At 37.6% G+C, this 16,610-nt stretch overlaps 1 protein-coding gene across 2 annotated transcripts; it reads right to left on the reverse strand.

Annotated features, from left to right (window-relative positions):
- Positions 1-57: 57 nt before the first annotated feature.
- On the reverse strand, positions 58-15,313 carry EIF3M (eukaryotic translation initiation factor 3 subunit M). Of its 2 annotated transcripts, none has more exons than XM_019474534.1 (10): positions 15,183-15,313; positions 13,651-13,726; positions 12,839-12,962; positions 12,204-12,298; positions 6,679-6,762; positions 5,209-5,308; positions 4,689-4,770; positions 1,375-1,518; positions 760-820; positions 58-333 (listed from the first exon to the last, which is right to left on the reverse strand). In XM_019474534.1, exons 3-10 carry the CDS (start codon positions 12,938-12,940, stop codon positions 213-215), a joined length of 789 nt encoding a protein of 262 aa, XP_019330079.1. In that variant the 5' UTR covers positions 12,941-12,962; positions 13,651-13,726; positions 15,183-15,313; the 3' UTR covers positions 58-212. The 2 variants fall into 2 exon arrangements, with proteins under 2 accessions (XP_019330079.1, XP_019330078.1); XM_019474533.1 differs by having other exon boundaries at positions 13,651-13,789.
- Positions 15,314-16,610: the final 1,297 nt, after the last annotated feature.

The raw sequence follows: 16,610 nt of genomic DNA on the forward strand, positions 1-16,610 counted from the left end.
TAACCAAGATTGCTACTGTTTGTTGTTGCTAATTACATAAGAAAATCAACAGAAGATATTTTCCCATGTTAGTTTTATTGCTTTTTTTGTGTTGCAATTTAGAATATTTAGCTTCTTTAAACCAATTGCATACATTTTGGGAACATTCACAAATTGTCAAAGTTTTGAATAAATTTCATCTATAGTGACATTACTAGGTCAAAAAAAAATGTTTAGGTGTCTGAGAGACTGAGGAGACTGTTTTTCACTTGATTCAAATTTTGTTTCCAGGTGTTTAGAGTGTCATACAATTGCTGCCATTGCTGCTTTCCAAAAGTCCGATGTGTGCTGTGACTAGAGAAGTAAAACAAAATTGGAAGATGATTACCAGATGTCATGCTCACCTAATAATTCTTTTATAGCATTACTTTACTCTCACAAGTGAATAGAAAAATTTTTATTTTCTCTATATAAAGGGCTGCACTTTACCAGTTAGAGAACTCTGTAGCCTTCCCAAATATTTAAAGCAACAACAGTCATTAGTATTCTTGTCACTATTAGGTCATTAAATGAAATGTGCTGGAAAATAGGACTCTTTCATTAAATAAGTTAATCACATTCAGTGTGAGCTTTAATAAAATTATGATAAATAGCAACTATTTAACTACGAGCAACCGATAGGAACAATACCTTGCTTCTAGTTAAAATATTCTACAAATGTAAGTGAAATAATTAGAACACACTAAGTTCTGCAAAATGCTATGAAGAATTAAGTCTTACCTGACAACTACTTTCCTCTGTGTCTGATCTATTTTGCAGTATACCATCTTTGTCTTTACAGCTGCAAAAAAGCAATGCTGTTTTGAGCAATATTTTCGAGATAGTGCAAAGGTATTAAACTGCATAAAAACTCTTCAAAATTAGATCAATACAAACATAAAAACACAGCAGTTCACTTAATACTGTTTTGCTGTTGGTTTTAACAGTCTAGTAGGCAGAAAAGCAAAATGATGTAGCAAGATGAAGGTCATGCATGAATCCTATTGTTTGGTGCCAATCTATTAAAGCAATATCCTGTACAGTTTTTATGAACTTCTCTCCCCTACAAACACATCCTGTTTTGATGACAGCAAACAAAACCAGATGACAAATTAAACCTGCAAACAATTTATTAGTTCTATAAAGAATTACATGAAATACAGTTCCTGTCACTGAAAAGAAAAACGCTGTTTAAAAGATAAGTTAGGCATGTCTTTAAGCATGCAGTTTTGCAGCTATATCTTGTAACTAACAGAGAAATTAAAAGTATTTTTCTGAATATTTAACATTAGCTTAGAAGACTATAAAAGGTATTGTTCATTAGCATTGTGTAAAGTATGGTACTACAGTTCTTACCATCAATAACAAACGCTTCTACATCATCAGCTCCAATCTGAAGTTCCTGTTGCATTGTGTCAAATGATATTTCTTTATTCTCTACAGCCATTCCCATGAAAGTAAGTAGCCTCATTTTTGCCATATTGTGTTCGTGCAACAAGCCTGTGTAAAAGTGTTGATAGTTTATGGATATGAGTTATAATTCAATAATTCATGAGTCTGTTTTTCATGTTATTTTTACTATCTATGCTTCAAATAATTTAAAATTTATTTCACATCAAGAAAATATTCCACCTGTCCTTATTAACATTTTTTTGAGGTAAAACATTAATTCCTGCATCTTCCTGGTGTTTTGCTAAAATAGCTAGTTTAGTTGTGAATTCAAGATTCAGTCGTTGTCAGTAAAAGGTAATAAATATCTACAAAAATGAAGCACAGAGATTTTTTTGAAACAGTAAAAATGTCACCTTAACAGAATTTTAGATGCTGAGCGTGAAAGTGAATTTTTCAGTTGCATCATCTGGAAGAACAGCAACACAACAACAAATGGAAAATACATGACTGGTAATGTCAAAACCTTCTTACAGCCTCACCATTCATTCTCATGTAGTTGCTTGAAAATAAACCTCTCTCAATAATGGTTTAGCAACGTAACATTTTTGTGCCAGAAGAATGCGTTTTGGCACTAAATTAGCTGTTTATACCACAGCAAAAAAGCATCATGAGTCACATGTATGCTTACAGCATCTAGCATGGCAAAAAGTGCTCTTCGAGAATAGAGGAACAGATCTTAAAAGTTAAGTTAGATCTTTTACATGATTGTATGAATGGCAACACGAGGAATTGAGCCAACGGCTTGCACATCTAAATCAGAGACCGTTTTCCTGGAAAAAAGTCGAGGTCAACAAAGTTAAGACATTCAGATGAACCAAGGCATTTCTTAATCCAAGCTCTGTGAGGTACCAACTAAGGTTCAGCGGACGTTTCTTTAAAAAAAAGTCAATCATTTTGTTTTGGAATGACATTATAAACATTCACATTGCTTCAGTAAATATTTAAGTTTGGAATTTATAACATCCATACACTAATAGGAAAGCACATTAGTGCAGGGCATCATGTTGTGTTAATTAGCTATAATTATGATGCAGGTTCCCTATTTGGCACTGCTTCAACAAAAATGTGATCACCATAATTCATACGAATGAGGAGCACCAGCAACTATACCTAACTGGGTTTAATGGAACTCTACAAGCATCAAAAAATCAATTAGCACACATTAACCCTAATTAACAAATGCAAATGAGATGCTGATTAACTTTCCGAAAAAGACGGTTGATAATACCAGATTAAATGTGGACATGTTAGGGCGATTCAGTTGACACAGATAATGCTACTGCTGGCCTAAGTTGTCAGCATTAATAAAACAACAAATTGTAACAAACTGATGCCACCTGTAGGAGCCTTCACTGCACAGCTTTCATAAACCCGTTTTAATTGGTCCTGATCCAGGAAAGGTTAAAACTAAAGCTATGCTGTACTGTCACTGAAATCCTACTATTAATATCCTTTATTTTAAAGCCCAATATCTTGGCAAATTATTTTTTAAAAAAAAAAAAAAATCTTTAAAGCATGATTAAAAATATATTTATTTTTGGGAACAGATCATAGGTGTTCTGAAGAATTTTGGAATGCCTCATCTAATAATTGTATTGTTTTCTATACATACCAAACCGCCCTTGTTTTTCAAAGGCATGGCTGAAACACTCAGACCAAGTTCTTAGCATTCCGGTCTGCACTGCCTCTGAATCTCTACCTTGTCTGCTGCTCAAAGACATTCAGAATTTTCTGAGTACACCATAAAGCAGGTGAGAAATCAAGATGGAAGTAAGGCTGTCTCAAAACAGTTACACAGGTATTTAAGGATTTTACTAAGATTACGTGAATCCTAGATACATGGAAAATGCACACACTGTATACTCACAGAGGTAAACACAGATACAGGCAGGCAAAGCAAAAGAAATCATGACTATTGTATATTATACAATTAATACTACGTATATGTGTAATTAATCTTCCATAAATTTATTGAAATGTTAGCATAACAGCATTTCCAGCAAATACTTCTGTGGACAAAAAACTAACAGATAAGCCATTTCAATACATAAAAATAATTACAATACAAAAACCACTTTCCCCTAAGAAAGAAAAGCCTAAGATGTCTACACAACTAATGTTCAAATACATATGACAAAAAGGTATGCTGATGCTATCTACACATTTACAAACTACCAAAAACTTGCTGCTAATTTTATCCACGAAAAATCACATTGATATTTCCATCATTTTAATACCCAAAGTACCAGCATTTTAAAGCTTTGAGGGTAATTATTCTCAGAATTATACCACAGTCCATTAAACAAAATAATGCATGTATTAAAAGGCTGCACTAAACTCTGTTTTAGCAAAACTATGCCTTTCCTCAAATGCGTTCAGCCCGTGTTCAAGTGTCATTTCAAAATCAAAGTTATAAAAAAAAAAAAATAATCTGATTTTTATGGAAACATTTATTCATTACCAATATGTCAAAACCTTAATGCAGTAATAAAAAAATCTGCATCATTGAGCAATTTCTGCATCGTCACTGACCCCTGTCCTAAAAAGCTGGAATATAAAAAACGTAATTTTAATGCATGCAATAGCTTATGAACCAGTGCTCCTTTGAAACAGTCAATTACACATCGACGGGGGAGTGTCAAAGTGTTAATTACTACTCCTTTTTTCCACAGTGTGTAAATAAAGAGGGTGCTGACATTAACATTCCATCACATTGCTTCATGTGATGAAACAAATTAACTGGGACAGACTGTGGCTTGCTAGGTCTAATGCATCAGCACACGCAGACACACACACGCGCACTATTTGCGTGTTTTATCTTACTGTTCAGGAGAAGTATTTCTGTTATAAAGTTATTAATCCTAAAAAAAATTGTAAGGGATTTATACAAGCTGCTGACTTAATAGTTGTAATCTCTGGCCCAGCCTAGAGTATCAATGCATTAAAACTCCCCTCCCAAAAGGTTTAAGAGAAAAGAAGTGGGGAAAAACACAGTTCTCTTCCAAACCCATAAACCAGCTTGTCCTAGTAGAACAAACCACAGTTAGATGGTCCATTTACGATCTAGTAGAGGTTAGAGTCTACAAACTCTAATCCATTCTTAAAAATTCCTATTAAATTTCCTTGGCTTCAATATATGGGTTCAAACTGAAGCACTTTGCGGCTTCCGTATCTTAAGCCACGTGAATAGTCAGAAATGTAATGATCTGAAAACTTACCAAGGGAGTCAATGAAGTCTTTGTTGTTCTGATAAAACTTGACATAGGATGCTAGTTTAGCACTTACAAAAATTGTCAAAAGCTAGAAGATGGAAAACAAATATAAGAACAGTTTAAATATTATCTACGTTTCCCTCCCTGCAGACTGGACAGATATATATATATGAAAATATTGGTATTGAACAGAAAAATAAACTGTTAAGAGCTAAAATTCTGTCTTCTGTCAATGGCTGAGGGCAACCTGTGCTGAGCTTACTGCCTTTTCTCGGACTTGAAAGGCAGTTTTGCTACAGAACTCATGTGAGGGCAGGATTTGTAACTCTGAGTTTCTGAAACTTTTAAATGGAAACATTTCACATGTAATTTTTTAATTTTTTTAATTCTAAAAGCATTGAAAGAACTAGTACATTGCAGCTCAATGTTACTGACATAGATAACCATTCTAATGAATTTCAAAAGACTAATAAAACAAGGCACTCCACAGATACCAAACCATCTTGCTAAAAACAAAGTTACTTACATCATGAATAAGTTCTCCTTCCAAAAATTTGACTGGTTTTAAGGCAAGAAGATGATCAAAGAGAAAGGTATTTGGATCCTTCAACGCACGTACAATACATCTAATCAGAAAAGGGAAATGCTTATTTTTACAGCAATACACATTTTTATGAGTAAGTGCAATTCAATTTGTTGTTCTTTGCTTTCTAGGAAACACCCAAGGGTTTTCAACTATTCTTAAATATAAGACATGTCACATTCCAATTTTCATCTTCATTTTACAGATGGAAAAAACAAGGAACAGAAAGCATTAAGTAATTTGCCCAGTATCACAAATGAAATTTGCCAGGTGGTGAGACTACAGATCACCCTACTGTTTCCATCTATGCATTTATTTCCAGCCAAACCTTCATTCCTAGAGGTATTTTTATCTTCCTCCTAAAATATCATAGAATTAAGTTGTTTAGGAAGATTAATTATACTTGAATACGTGACACAAAACAGAGAAAACCCCAGTACCAAACACTGCAAGACCTATGATTTATCAGTTGCAGCTCCAGACTATAAACAGACCTGAAGTGTTTCTAGAACTCTAGATGAAAGCTTTTGCTCAGTGGCACATTAGAAGACTCAGTGCTACACTCGCTCTGATGGCCTGGACCACGACCCTGCCACCTAACGTACACCCAGAAGAACCCAAGGTCTGCGTAGATGCAGCAACTTGATAAACCCCAGACAGACGTGTTCTTTCAGATGTAAAAGGCCTCAGATTGCTGTAGGGTAGTCAATGAAGTTTTCATTCATGCACAGACACTTTAATTTTCAAAATGAGTCATCCTGATTTTCCCACATGCTCAAGTATGAACAACTCCCTTGAGAAGTGTTGGTTGTACACACCCGGCAGAACTACACAACTTACTATAAATCTAATTCCTAAGAAGAGTCATGATAGGTAGAATGTCAAAATACAAGCTTTTATTCATTTCAGCCAGTGGGGAAAATACACGTTTACTCCCAGCTTGTCCAACAAGTAAGTTTATTTCTGTGCAGTTCACATCCTTAGTACTTGCTCATAGAAAAGCGAGCAAGAATTTCTTTTCAACAGAAAGTGCTATTTGACAAGAACACTCGAAGTTAGGGAATCAAAAAATCAGTAAGTAAAAAATGTGAAATAAAGGATGCCAATTCAAATTTTGATTGCACAGTTGATGTAAAAGACGTCCTTACCTAAGGCTGATCTCTCTCTCAGCAGTGACCAGAAATACACCTGTGCACTCGCACACTGGAGTAAACCTGACTCTGCCTAGAAACAACCAGCCCTACCGCAGACTGCACGGATGAACTCTTGATCAAGTCAGCCATGCTATGGAAAAGAGGCTGCAGCAGGGCCCTCGCCTGCCAGGCCATTCGGTACTCTTAATAGTAAGGCGATCAACATAATTTAGCAATGGAGAAAAAGCTACTTTCAAGAAAACTGGGAAGTCAGTATTACCTGTGAGCATCGACTCTAGCCTGGGAAGCATTGTCCTCTGTGTAACTTCCCAGTAGTTCCACCATTACTTTTGCTGCAGTGTCACTATAGAAGAAAAATAAAGTTACCTCAGGATTGCTGAAAAAATAGTTCAAACAAGATACTCAAATACTTCAATAATTCCATTATGATGTTATAGGTCAAATTAAATTACACTTGAAAAGATGTAGATGATCCATTTTAATTCTAGTGGAGAGAACAAATTAACTAGATGTATTCTTTCAATTCTTGTTCTACAAAATGTTTATCTTCACCCTTCATTTCATTCTCTTAAATTGATAAATTACCTACTGGTTATGGAAAAAGCTTTCTGAGCTAGGAACAGCTTTATATGGTTCACTAGAACACTCCTCTTACGCACATCTGGATTTAATCATTGCAGAATAAGTAGCACTGCAAAGTTTATTTCAAATGTAAAATGGCACATCTTAAAGAATATTTATGGTCAGGAAAGTGACTGTATAAAAGCTGCCTCTTCTTTTTTCACAGATTCTCTCTTCAAGTATTCGGAGTGAGAGCTGCTCATTTTACTGACAAAGTTAAGCAGCCAGCAATTAGATTGGCTTAGGCTGCTGTGAAGCAAGCAGCTTCCCACACTGGTTTGACAGACAGCTTTTAGAAAAACAATTCATTCTAAGAAAATTGAGTAAACCTATGGCCCAGTCTACCCAGATTATTTTGTAAACAACAGCTCATCAATGTTACTGCAGACCAGCTGCGAGACCGTTACTTTGTCATTTTAACAGATTTTGATTTATTTTCACGTAACAGTTCTTACCACTAGTGAGGCCAGCAACTGCTGATGCTTTTTACAAAATTTTCAGCAAAAGATATATGCATTGAATACTGTGTGTGTATACGCACAAAAATCCATTTCCCCTGGAATTCTTGTTAACTATTAAAATAGAAGGCTGTGACAGTTCTTCCATACAGAGAATAGATTTTGCCAATGCCATCTTACTACTCCCTTTGGACAGGACAGGGTATGGGTGTAGGTACAACCAAACCTCGATAAGGAGAACACAACCGAACCTCAATAATGAGAGCGTGTGCTTTACAGAAATCTCCCATGCACATACACAGACTGGCGACTTTACTGAAAGGTACTTTCTCAGTGGCCAGGAGGAAGGTTGGATACTACTCCCCAGAGTGCAGCAAGTTATAGTGTAAAGCTAAGCTCCTCCTTCAAAGTAGTTCAATTCCAGGTACAGCAAATTTCCCCATGTGGTCTGACAGACCTACAAAATCTCCTTAAAAGAAAAAAGTAGCACAGGTCTGAAAGGTTTTTATAGTGCAGTGACACTATCTTTATGTGGGTATTTATTTTAAATCTTGCAATACTACTATTTGACAACTTCTCTAGGAGCACAAGACCTCACCCTATAGCGAATTTACCAGATCCCATAGATGTGCAGGACAAATATTAAGACATCGTGGGAAGCGAGCAACATCATATATAATCTGGATGTATACTGAGTGAAGAGATTTTGTGCTCAAGGCAGGGGAATTTTCTATAGGTCCCAGCCATTATTCCAGAACTGTGTTCAGGGACGTAAACTTTGAATGAAACATTTGTTTTAAGACTCAAGCATTAAAGAGGTCATTTTGTCACAGCAACTGATTCTGGTGTGTAGAGGAACTGGGAACTGAGAGCTCTGTATCAGTGAAATAAAATTAATTTAGACAGCTTTATATATGGCAGGGGAATTTTCTATAGGTCCCAGCCATTATTCCAGAACTGTGTTCAGGGACGTAAACTTTGAATGAAACATTTGGTTTAAGACTCAAGCATTAAAGAGGTCAGCTTACATTTTGTCACAGCAACTGATTCTGGTGTGTAGAGGAACTGATAGCTCTGTATCAGTGAAATAAAATTAATTTAGACAGCTTTATATATGAGAGAACTATTTGCATGTAAATCAGTCTATAACAGACTATGATCTTTGCACTGGTGAAATGTTATCAACACTAGATGTTCTATTGAAGACAAAGAACCAGTTTAATACAGGACTGATACTATATAGACATTCAAACAAAGAGGCTCAGCTGATGTGCTGTTCAACCTAACAATACAAGTCCCCTTATTTAATATAAACTTTCAGTAGTTGTTCTTACACACTTCAGAACTGTGTTACAGATTTCTGGAACTTTTCCTCTTCTACCCATTCCCTTAGGAGCAAAAATTGAAAACTGCATTTCAATAATTTCAAACAGTATTTGCAATCCCACCCCCTCCCCCATTTTTTTTTGAAGGGGGGAAGAAATGGTATCTTTCATTTGTATTTCTAGGAAACATCAGAATGCTACAAGACAATTCCTCTCAAACTTTCTGTGCTAAATTCTTGTGAGCCTCAGCAAATATGGCAGGCCTTTTAATCTTATTCATTCTATTCAGTGTCAGATTACTACCGTAAATTAGGATGTATAAAGCAGTAATACAGACAGATCACTATTTTATCAAAGCTCATTGCTAAATGCGTATCTCACCTAAGATGCAAATGTGAACATTTTTTCTAGCAAGACAGCTTGCACAAGTACTCTTGGCTCCACCTGCCAGTCTAGATGCATAACTTGACAAAAAGCCAGTGAGAATTGAAGAGTGATGGCAGATAAAAGGAAGAAAAAAAAAAATACAGAGTATTCAGAGACTTAGTAAGATGTTGGAATCAAGTCCCTCTACATTACATGATATTAAATGGAATTAAAATTAAATGAAACAATTACTTTGCAGGTGCCTGACACGCTGAGCTTTTTGCTACAGGTATTAATAACCAGACTTGCCAGACCTGTTTGAATGTAAACCTGGGCAGGACTAATCCCACTCTGAATCCTGCCAGGTCAATGGCAGAGACTAGCTGTAAGCTGGCGCCTGGCGTGATATTCAGGGCCTCACAGCAGAACTCAACTCTCTGGCTGCACACAAGCCATGCATGCCTGTAAAACTCCATCTATAACTGGAAAAGAAAACAGGTTGTGTTACCTTGCAGTTTCACACCAACACAGCTAGGAAAATGCTGCTTAAGCAGCTGAGGCACAAAACTCTACTGCAGAACCTTTATGGCAAGGAGCATAAGCAGCAGAGAAAGTAACTAATCTCTTGCAAAGTTCAGCTACCAAATACAGATCTCAGAAACAAACCACACCAGCCATCTGTTTTCCAGTCACCACCACCAATTTTTCTTCAGTTGATCATGGCAAAGATAAAAGTCCCTCTTCGAAGAGATCAAGATGATTTTGATCATCAGAAAGAAGAAACTTCAACCAGAAAGTGACTGGAAAAGATCTGATAAAACAAGCTTTCACTTGTCACTGCAGGAAAAGGAACGCACCACACAGAACATCTGCACAATCTACTTTTCATGAGCTACCAATCTGTTCACTACCAAGTTATCCATTGGGGAAAAGTCTATTAGCTATGGAAAACCATCTCTTCTGCCGCATTGAGTGAAGTTAAAACATAAAATGAACCAAAAAATATTAAACTCAATTGTTTTCAACAATGTATTCTATTCCCTTGATTATAAATCAACATGGTAACTGAGGTATGATTTTTATTACTTATTTTTCAGTTCCCACTTATCTTCCCATACTGCTTGATAGAGCAACATTCCTGAGTGCTAATGCTGGAATGCTGCTGTGAGTTTCCCATACTATTGCAAATACTGCCCACTGATCCAGGGAAGTGAACCAGGTCAAAGGTGCTAGGGTCACTTCTTGTTTTCTTTTCTGGAGAGAAGTGTAAGTGCTCTGAAAAATTGCTCCATCCAGTGCGAAGCTTGCTGCAACAGATGGTAAGGACACTGAGTGCAGGAGTAATATATTACAGGGTTTGTGGAAGTTTTTAATGCCTATCTTAAAAATATCACCTATTATTAGTAAGCAAAAACCATTTGGTAGCAAGGTTACTGGTAGCACTGGAAACAAAAATTAGAAGTTTAATCCACAGATTTGATAACAAGACTAGCTAAAAATAGTGAGCTATTAAGTATGGGAATTAAGCTAGTTAAAACCTCTCAATAAATCAATAGGATGAGAAGTGTTTAAAAGAGTAGGAGCATTACAGAGCATCAGTGTAATATTTCTGAAACAAAGTAAGCACTAAGCCACGTGTAAGATCTCTGATGAACATTTCTGAAATTGTTTTGACCATCTGAAGTCTGTCATACAGTACTATCAATGCAAAAGCATTTTAACGTTAGTAACAGGAATAGGACTTCCCAATCGTGTTGTAGCTCACAGTGTAACTACTCCACAAGCATTAATCATCCCTAAATTGAGGTTAGTTAAAAATGATCCTGCTACGCTGACGCAGCATTTCCAGGCTACAATTTCACCAGGCCAGAATAAGCTAACTCTCCTGCCAGAAGAAACTATCCTTCTCCTGTGACAGCTCCACACTTGCCTTTTTTTTTTGCCTGGCAAGGTCACCTCCCCAGTCCAATCCACCGTGCAGCTGCATAAATGCCTACACCAGCACAAATACACCCAGGTACTGGTAGCTGGAGGGGACAGGACAGGAATGTGGGGTACAGGACAGAACTGCTTCCTTCTGCAGCAGTACAAGGTTATGCAAATGTAGAAAATGCCAAGTGCAGTTCTTCTACCAGTGGAAGTCAGCAGTGTAGAGGTCCTGATGCTGCCTCACTATGAAAATTAAAAAAAAACTTAGAAAACTAACTCAGAAAACAGAGTGAAAGGGAAGGGCGGGGGGAAGCAACACACACGCACCACACACATATCCCAAACTACAGCAGGGACAGTTGAGACAGGCTGAAACTGTTGTGGAACTACATGCTGAAACTACTTCTGGATACCAGCCCACCTCAATAGCCCTGGCCAATGCAGTCAATACACCATATCACATCTGTAAGATAAATTGACGACAGCTCTCAGTTAAGACTTACATTAATTTACAGGCACGATACGCACAGGATTACTTTACATGCCAGAAGACACTGGTCTGCCAGGTTTGTTAGATCAGAGATGCTTCTTATGATCCAGGATAATAATTTAAAATAGCCAAGCAGGTATTCTGTGGACATTAATTTCCATGACTAGTGGAAAGCTCTGTCCTAAAGGTAATGTTTACACAAAAAGACTGATTCTGTTAACTGTGATTGATAAGCCTCCCAACATCATTAAATAAGAGATAGCACTACCATGCACTACAATGTCAAAAGTGCAATTAAATAATAAAATTGGCATAATGCTACAATGCTCAAAGATAAATATTTATAGAAAGGAATTGTTTTATTTTGGGAGTCTGTGGTTTGCAGTTAATTCACTACTAACTTTAAGATTCTTGGAAACACTGGTTTAATGTAAGAGTGCTTAGAAACATAGCAAGAAAAAACAGGTATATTTGGATTGAATTATCAGTACAGAATAATTTTAAAAGTGCTGTGAGAAATACTTTCCCTACAGTTCACTTACAATACATCAACTTAAAATACAGTTACCTAGTATCTATTACTTGTCTTTTATACCTTTTTTTGCAGTCTACTAGGACATCATACAGCAATCTCAGAAGAGTATGCTTTTTCTCTGTGCCGAGATTCCAGTCAGAAATCCACTTTCGGACCTAGGTAGAATACAAGTGAAAAAGAAGCATTGGGAAAAAGACTAAAAACTGAAAATATTTCTCATTTTCTCTCAAGCAGAAAAGGATTGAAAAGATCTTGCGCAGAGATTTCTCCTTTGGGTCCTCTGACTCTCAGGCTCCCCATGCAGAACCTGGAAGTTTTCCCGTGAGGAGCCAAAACTCTACGTTACTTCCTAAATAAGGATGAGTGATTCTAATACACTCCGACTCCAGAGCAAGGGACAAGAACTTGATGCCTCACTCCCGATCAAAGCTTCTCACTTTCATCACTATCACAGGAATCAGACAGACACATCAAACTACGTTCAGCATCAGAAATGGTAAATAAACAGCAGCTTGATTTAAATTCTGTAAACAGACCTTTAAAAGATAAGAAATTCAGTATTCCGCGTTTCTTATTTCACTAGGCTCTGGCAATTTGTAACAGGGAGAGACAGTCTGTATCAACTCTGACTAATATTTAGTGAGATGCAACATGGTTAATACAAAGGCCGCAACTTGAAGCACCACATTAATTACCTGATCTAGTTCAGTTGGGATGTACTGGATGGCACCACATGATGAGGCCACTTTAAGAAGGCTGCAGTACACTGTGTATCTCACAGGAGTGTTCTTATCCATACCATGGAAGAGATTGCTCAGTCTAAACCAAAAACAACGAACAACTGAGTTAAAGAGGTTTCAGAAAACATTACTGGAGTGCACATAAATGTTTCTATTAAGATGCGTGTTAGTATACAAAACACTTGGTGGCACCTTACATCCGTGATGAATTGTAACGGCTTCCAGTTTTGTAAGTTTTCAGCAAAGAAGCTGAAAATTCTATGCATTTTAATTTTAATTTTGTAATACCCAAGCAAAAGAAAGTATATTGGTACTTCTATTTTATGATGGGGAAAAAGAAGGCGGGGGGGGGGGCGGGGAGAAAAGACTGCTTTCTGCAACCGAGGGACAACTTGACAGATTAAAGAGGTTTCAGAAAACATTACTGGAGTGCACATAAATGTTTCTATTAAGATGCGTGCTAGTATACAAAACACCTGGTGGCACCTTACATCCGTGATGAATTGTAACGGCTTCCAGTTTTGTAAGTTTTCAGCAAAGAAGCTGAAAATTCTATGCATTTTAATTTTAATTTTGTAATACCCAAGCAAAAGAAAGTATATTGGTACTTCTATTTTATGATGGGGAAAAAGAAGGCGGGGGGGGGGGCGGGGAGAAAAGACTGCTTTCTGTGCAACCGAGACAACTTGACAGACACCCCACAATTCGATTTAAAGACATACAATTGCAAGATACCATTGTCTCACTTTTCTCTGTACAATACTTACAGCTGCAATCTAAGAGATGGGCGCTCTCCTTCCCGAAATTTTACTAACTTCTCACACAGGCTTTCAATCAGCGCTTCTTGTTTGTCAGGTTCCAGAATAAGAAGCAAAGAGACTACACTGTTCATTACGCTCTCAACATCTGCACAAAACAAAACATGCAGCTATTTAAAATTGCAAGCAGTAATCATCAGTAGCTATTTAGTGCTGGAGAGTTTTCTGCTGCGAATGATTATTTTGCATGATCAAGACCTGTAAAAGAAAGAAAGTGCCAAGATAACCAGTCTGGATATTCATCAGAACGTACCAGAGGTTTGGCTCATGTGGTCTTTCACCAACACATCTCCACGTAAAGCAAGAATTACCACTCTAAGGTCAAAACAGAATTTGGTATTTGATATCACACTTGCTCTGAATTCTCTGTTAACACATAAGAGAAGTCAGAGGAACTTCAGGTTTTGGTCTTAAAAAAACAGTGTTTCTCCTGCACACCCAGAAAACTGCCCCACGGTTCTACACTGAGAATACTAACACCTAGTGCTCAAGTCCAGTTAAACATTTCACCAGGAGCACATGGCAAACCCAGAGCACGGGGAAAATGCCTGCGAGAACAAAGTATGTTCAAAAGTCTCTTCAGCTCCTGTTTTCAGCATGGTGTTACATCCTTTCCAAACAGGACCAGACAGGTTTTGTGTTTTCTTTTCACAGTCTGCCCAAATATCAGCTATGCATAGGATAAGAACAAAATTCATTACGTATGGAAAATATTATTTATGCCCCGAAATTACAGCTGAACATCAAACAGCAGAGCAATAAGCTTCTCCAGTATTTCATGTTCATTTGCCTACAGCAGAAGGCAACGTGAAAAATAATCTTAAGGACTCCTCCTTAGATGAACCATGCATTCTTTCACACACATTCATATTAGCAACTGGTTTGTTACATGTAAGTGCTAAATGGAATTTGTATATTGCTACAGAGCACAGGAGGCACAGAAAGACCATTTAAGGCTACTGCAGCATTACCAGTGTCATTAAAATATATTAGTGCATTTTCTAAGGATCTACAGTCCTAGCTCAAAAAGAGTTACTGACTACTGAAAATCCTAGTGTTTTCAGACAATATTAATCAATTAATGTTTCAGCCTTAAAACTTCTACTTACAGATGTCTAGTCTTAATTTTTGTTGATCTGCAGCATCACAGCCATTAACTGACAGTAAGTCTTATTTTTATCATACTTTTTTTTCAGAGAGAAAACCTATTTTATGTACAACTTGCTATGCCCTCATAATCAGCACAGTCCAGCTCGATTTCTGACTTCTTTAAAGGGCGCTGGATGTTTGGAGAAGGGAGGGGGTAGAGTACATGCAAATTTTACACAGCAACAATGGAAATAAGGACTTTCAGTTTTATAAGGATGCATCTGTTAACACGCAAGCCATGCAACATACCTCTAAATTCTGCCAACCGTTACTGTTTGAAAGCACTGATGGCAGTATGTTTAGCAAAAACGACAAGAATTAAAGGTGCAAACCTTTGTCATCCTCTTTCAGGCACACATCACAAACTTCAATGATCTGTGCCAAGTCCACATGAAGTCCACCTTCGGCGTTTTCTTCAGATATTTCTGCTCCTTTGGATTTCAGGTAAGCTCGAAGCTCTGCAGCCTTAAAAAAAACCCAACACACATAAAACGTAACAGTTGTTTTGTGAACAGTAAAGTCAAAGTAATTAAATTTCCTACAGATTTTTGTTCTGCAACCACTCCTCTGCCCCACCGCTCACTCACACTAGCTCTCACTTCTCCCTACCACCCCGTATCCTACAACGCTCCCTCTCCCCCACTTTAAGGCATAACCCAAACACCAACTCAGTGCACGTGCTGTGGCTGGTTTGCCAGTAACTGAATAGATCACACAACGGAATGAGCTTTCTCACAGTAGGAACGGGTCACTTACAACCACTGGTTGGAGGACAGCAGGCCTAGTAAGTTTTTGTGACAAAGACGCCTTCTTTTTATGAATTTTTATTATCTTTTACTGCCTTTGAAAACTTCAGGCAAAACAATAACACCATTTAGTTGCACTTTCACCAGAAAAGAAAAAGGGTATAAACAAAACCACTTTAGTGAAGGCAGAACTAACAGTCCGAGTTAAAGACCGTTCCCAATACAATCCTATGACCTGCCTCACCTTGTCAGGATTTAAACCTACACCAAGAAAATACTTTTCCCCCAGTGACTGGCCTATGCGTTAACTTTACAATCTACCTTTTCAGCAGCAGAACCATAACCCTTCAGAGACAATCTATATGAGGGCATACAACTTTTGGCACAGGGGAACTCTGACCGGGATGCTACTGTAACACCAGGTGTAATTTACATCGAGTTCGGTGTCAAATCGTTACGGTACCGTAAGACGCAGCTGAATGCTTTAGAATCCCTTACTGTACTGAAGATGTTTCAGACTGACTACTTGGCGGGGATTTACTAGACATCACGGCAAGTGGAAACTGGACTGAAGGCTAGTAGTTGTGTAGGCATTTCTTGTAGATTTCCAATTGCGTACAGCTATATATAGACACACCACTTAAAAAACACTAGGAACAACAAACCCTAAAATTCCAAGACAAAACAAAGCAGCAGCTCAAAGACAAAATTCACAGTTCCCACGCCCGTAGTATCAAGACTCCTGCAAAACCAAGACGGACAAGTAATGCTCCAGCCCACACCCGGACTAGTTTTCCTCCCCTAAAAAAAGTTCTGCTGAGGAGAGATGAAAACAAAGTATTAGGGAGGTGAAGAACTTTGAAAGGAAACTGCACACGCAGACTTATCCTTCAGTTTACAGTCTCTCCAATTCTCCCCTTAAATCTCCCCAGGAAGCGCCACACACAAGTTTACGGAGGGACACCCGGGTCCGCAGCGAGCACGGCAGCCTTCGGCAGGACAGGCACGCGCGGC

The sequence above is a fragment of the Aptenodytes forsteri genome, unplaced genomic scaffold (assembly GCF_000699145.1).
Source record: "Aptenodytes forsteri isolate BGI_AS27 unplaced genomic scaffold, ASM69914v1 Scaffold8, whole genome shotgun sequence".
Lineage (NCBI taxonomy): Eukaryota > Metazoa > Chordata > Aves > Sphenisciformes > Spheniscidae > Aptenodytes > Aptenodytes forsteri.

Bases quoted from the DNA above. Each gene is read 5' to 3' on its own strand.
- EIF3M (XM_019474533.1), bottom strand. From the start codon at position 13,775: ATGAACAGTGTAGTCTCTTTGCTTCTTATTCTGGAACCTGACAAACAA. The intron at 6,763-12,203 runs GTATAAAAGACA...TTTCTTCTATAG, and splicing joins CTAGTAGACTGCAAAAAAAG to TGACACTGCAGCAAAAGTAA. The intron at 334-759 runs GTAAGACTTAAT...TTACTTCTCTAG, and splicing joins CAGAGGAAAGTAGTTGTCAG to TCACAGCACACATCGGACTT.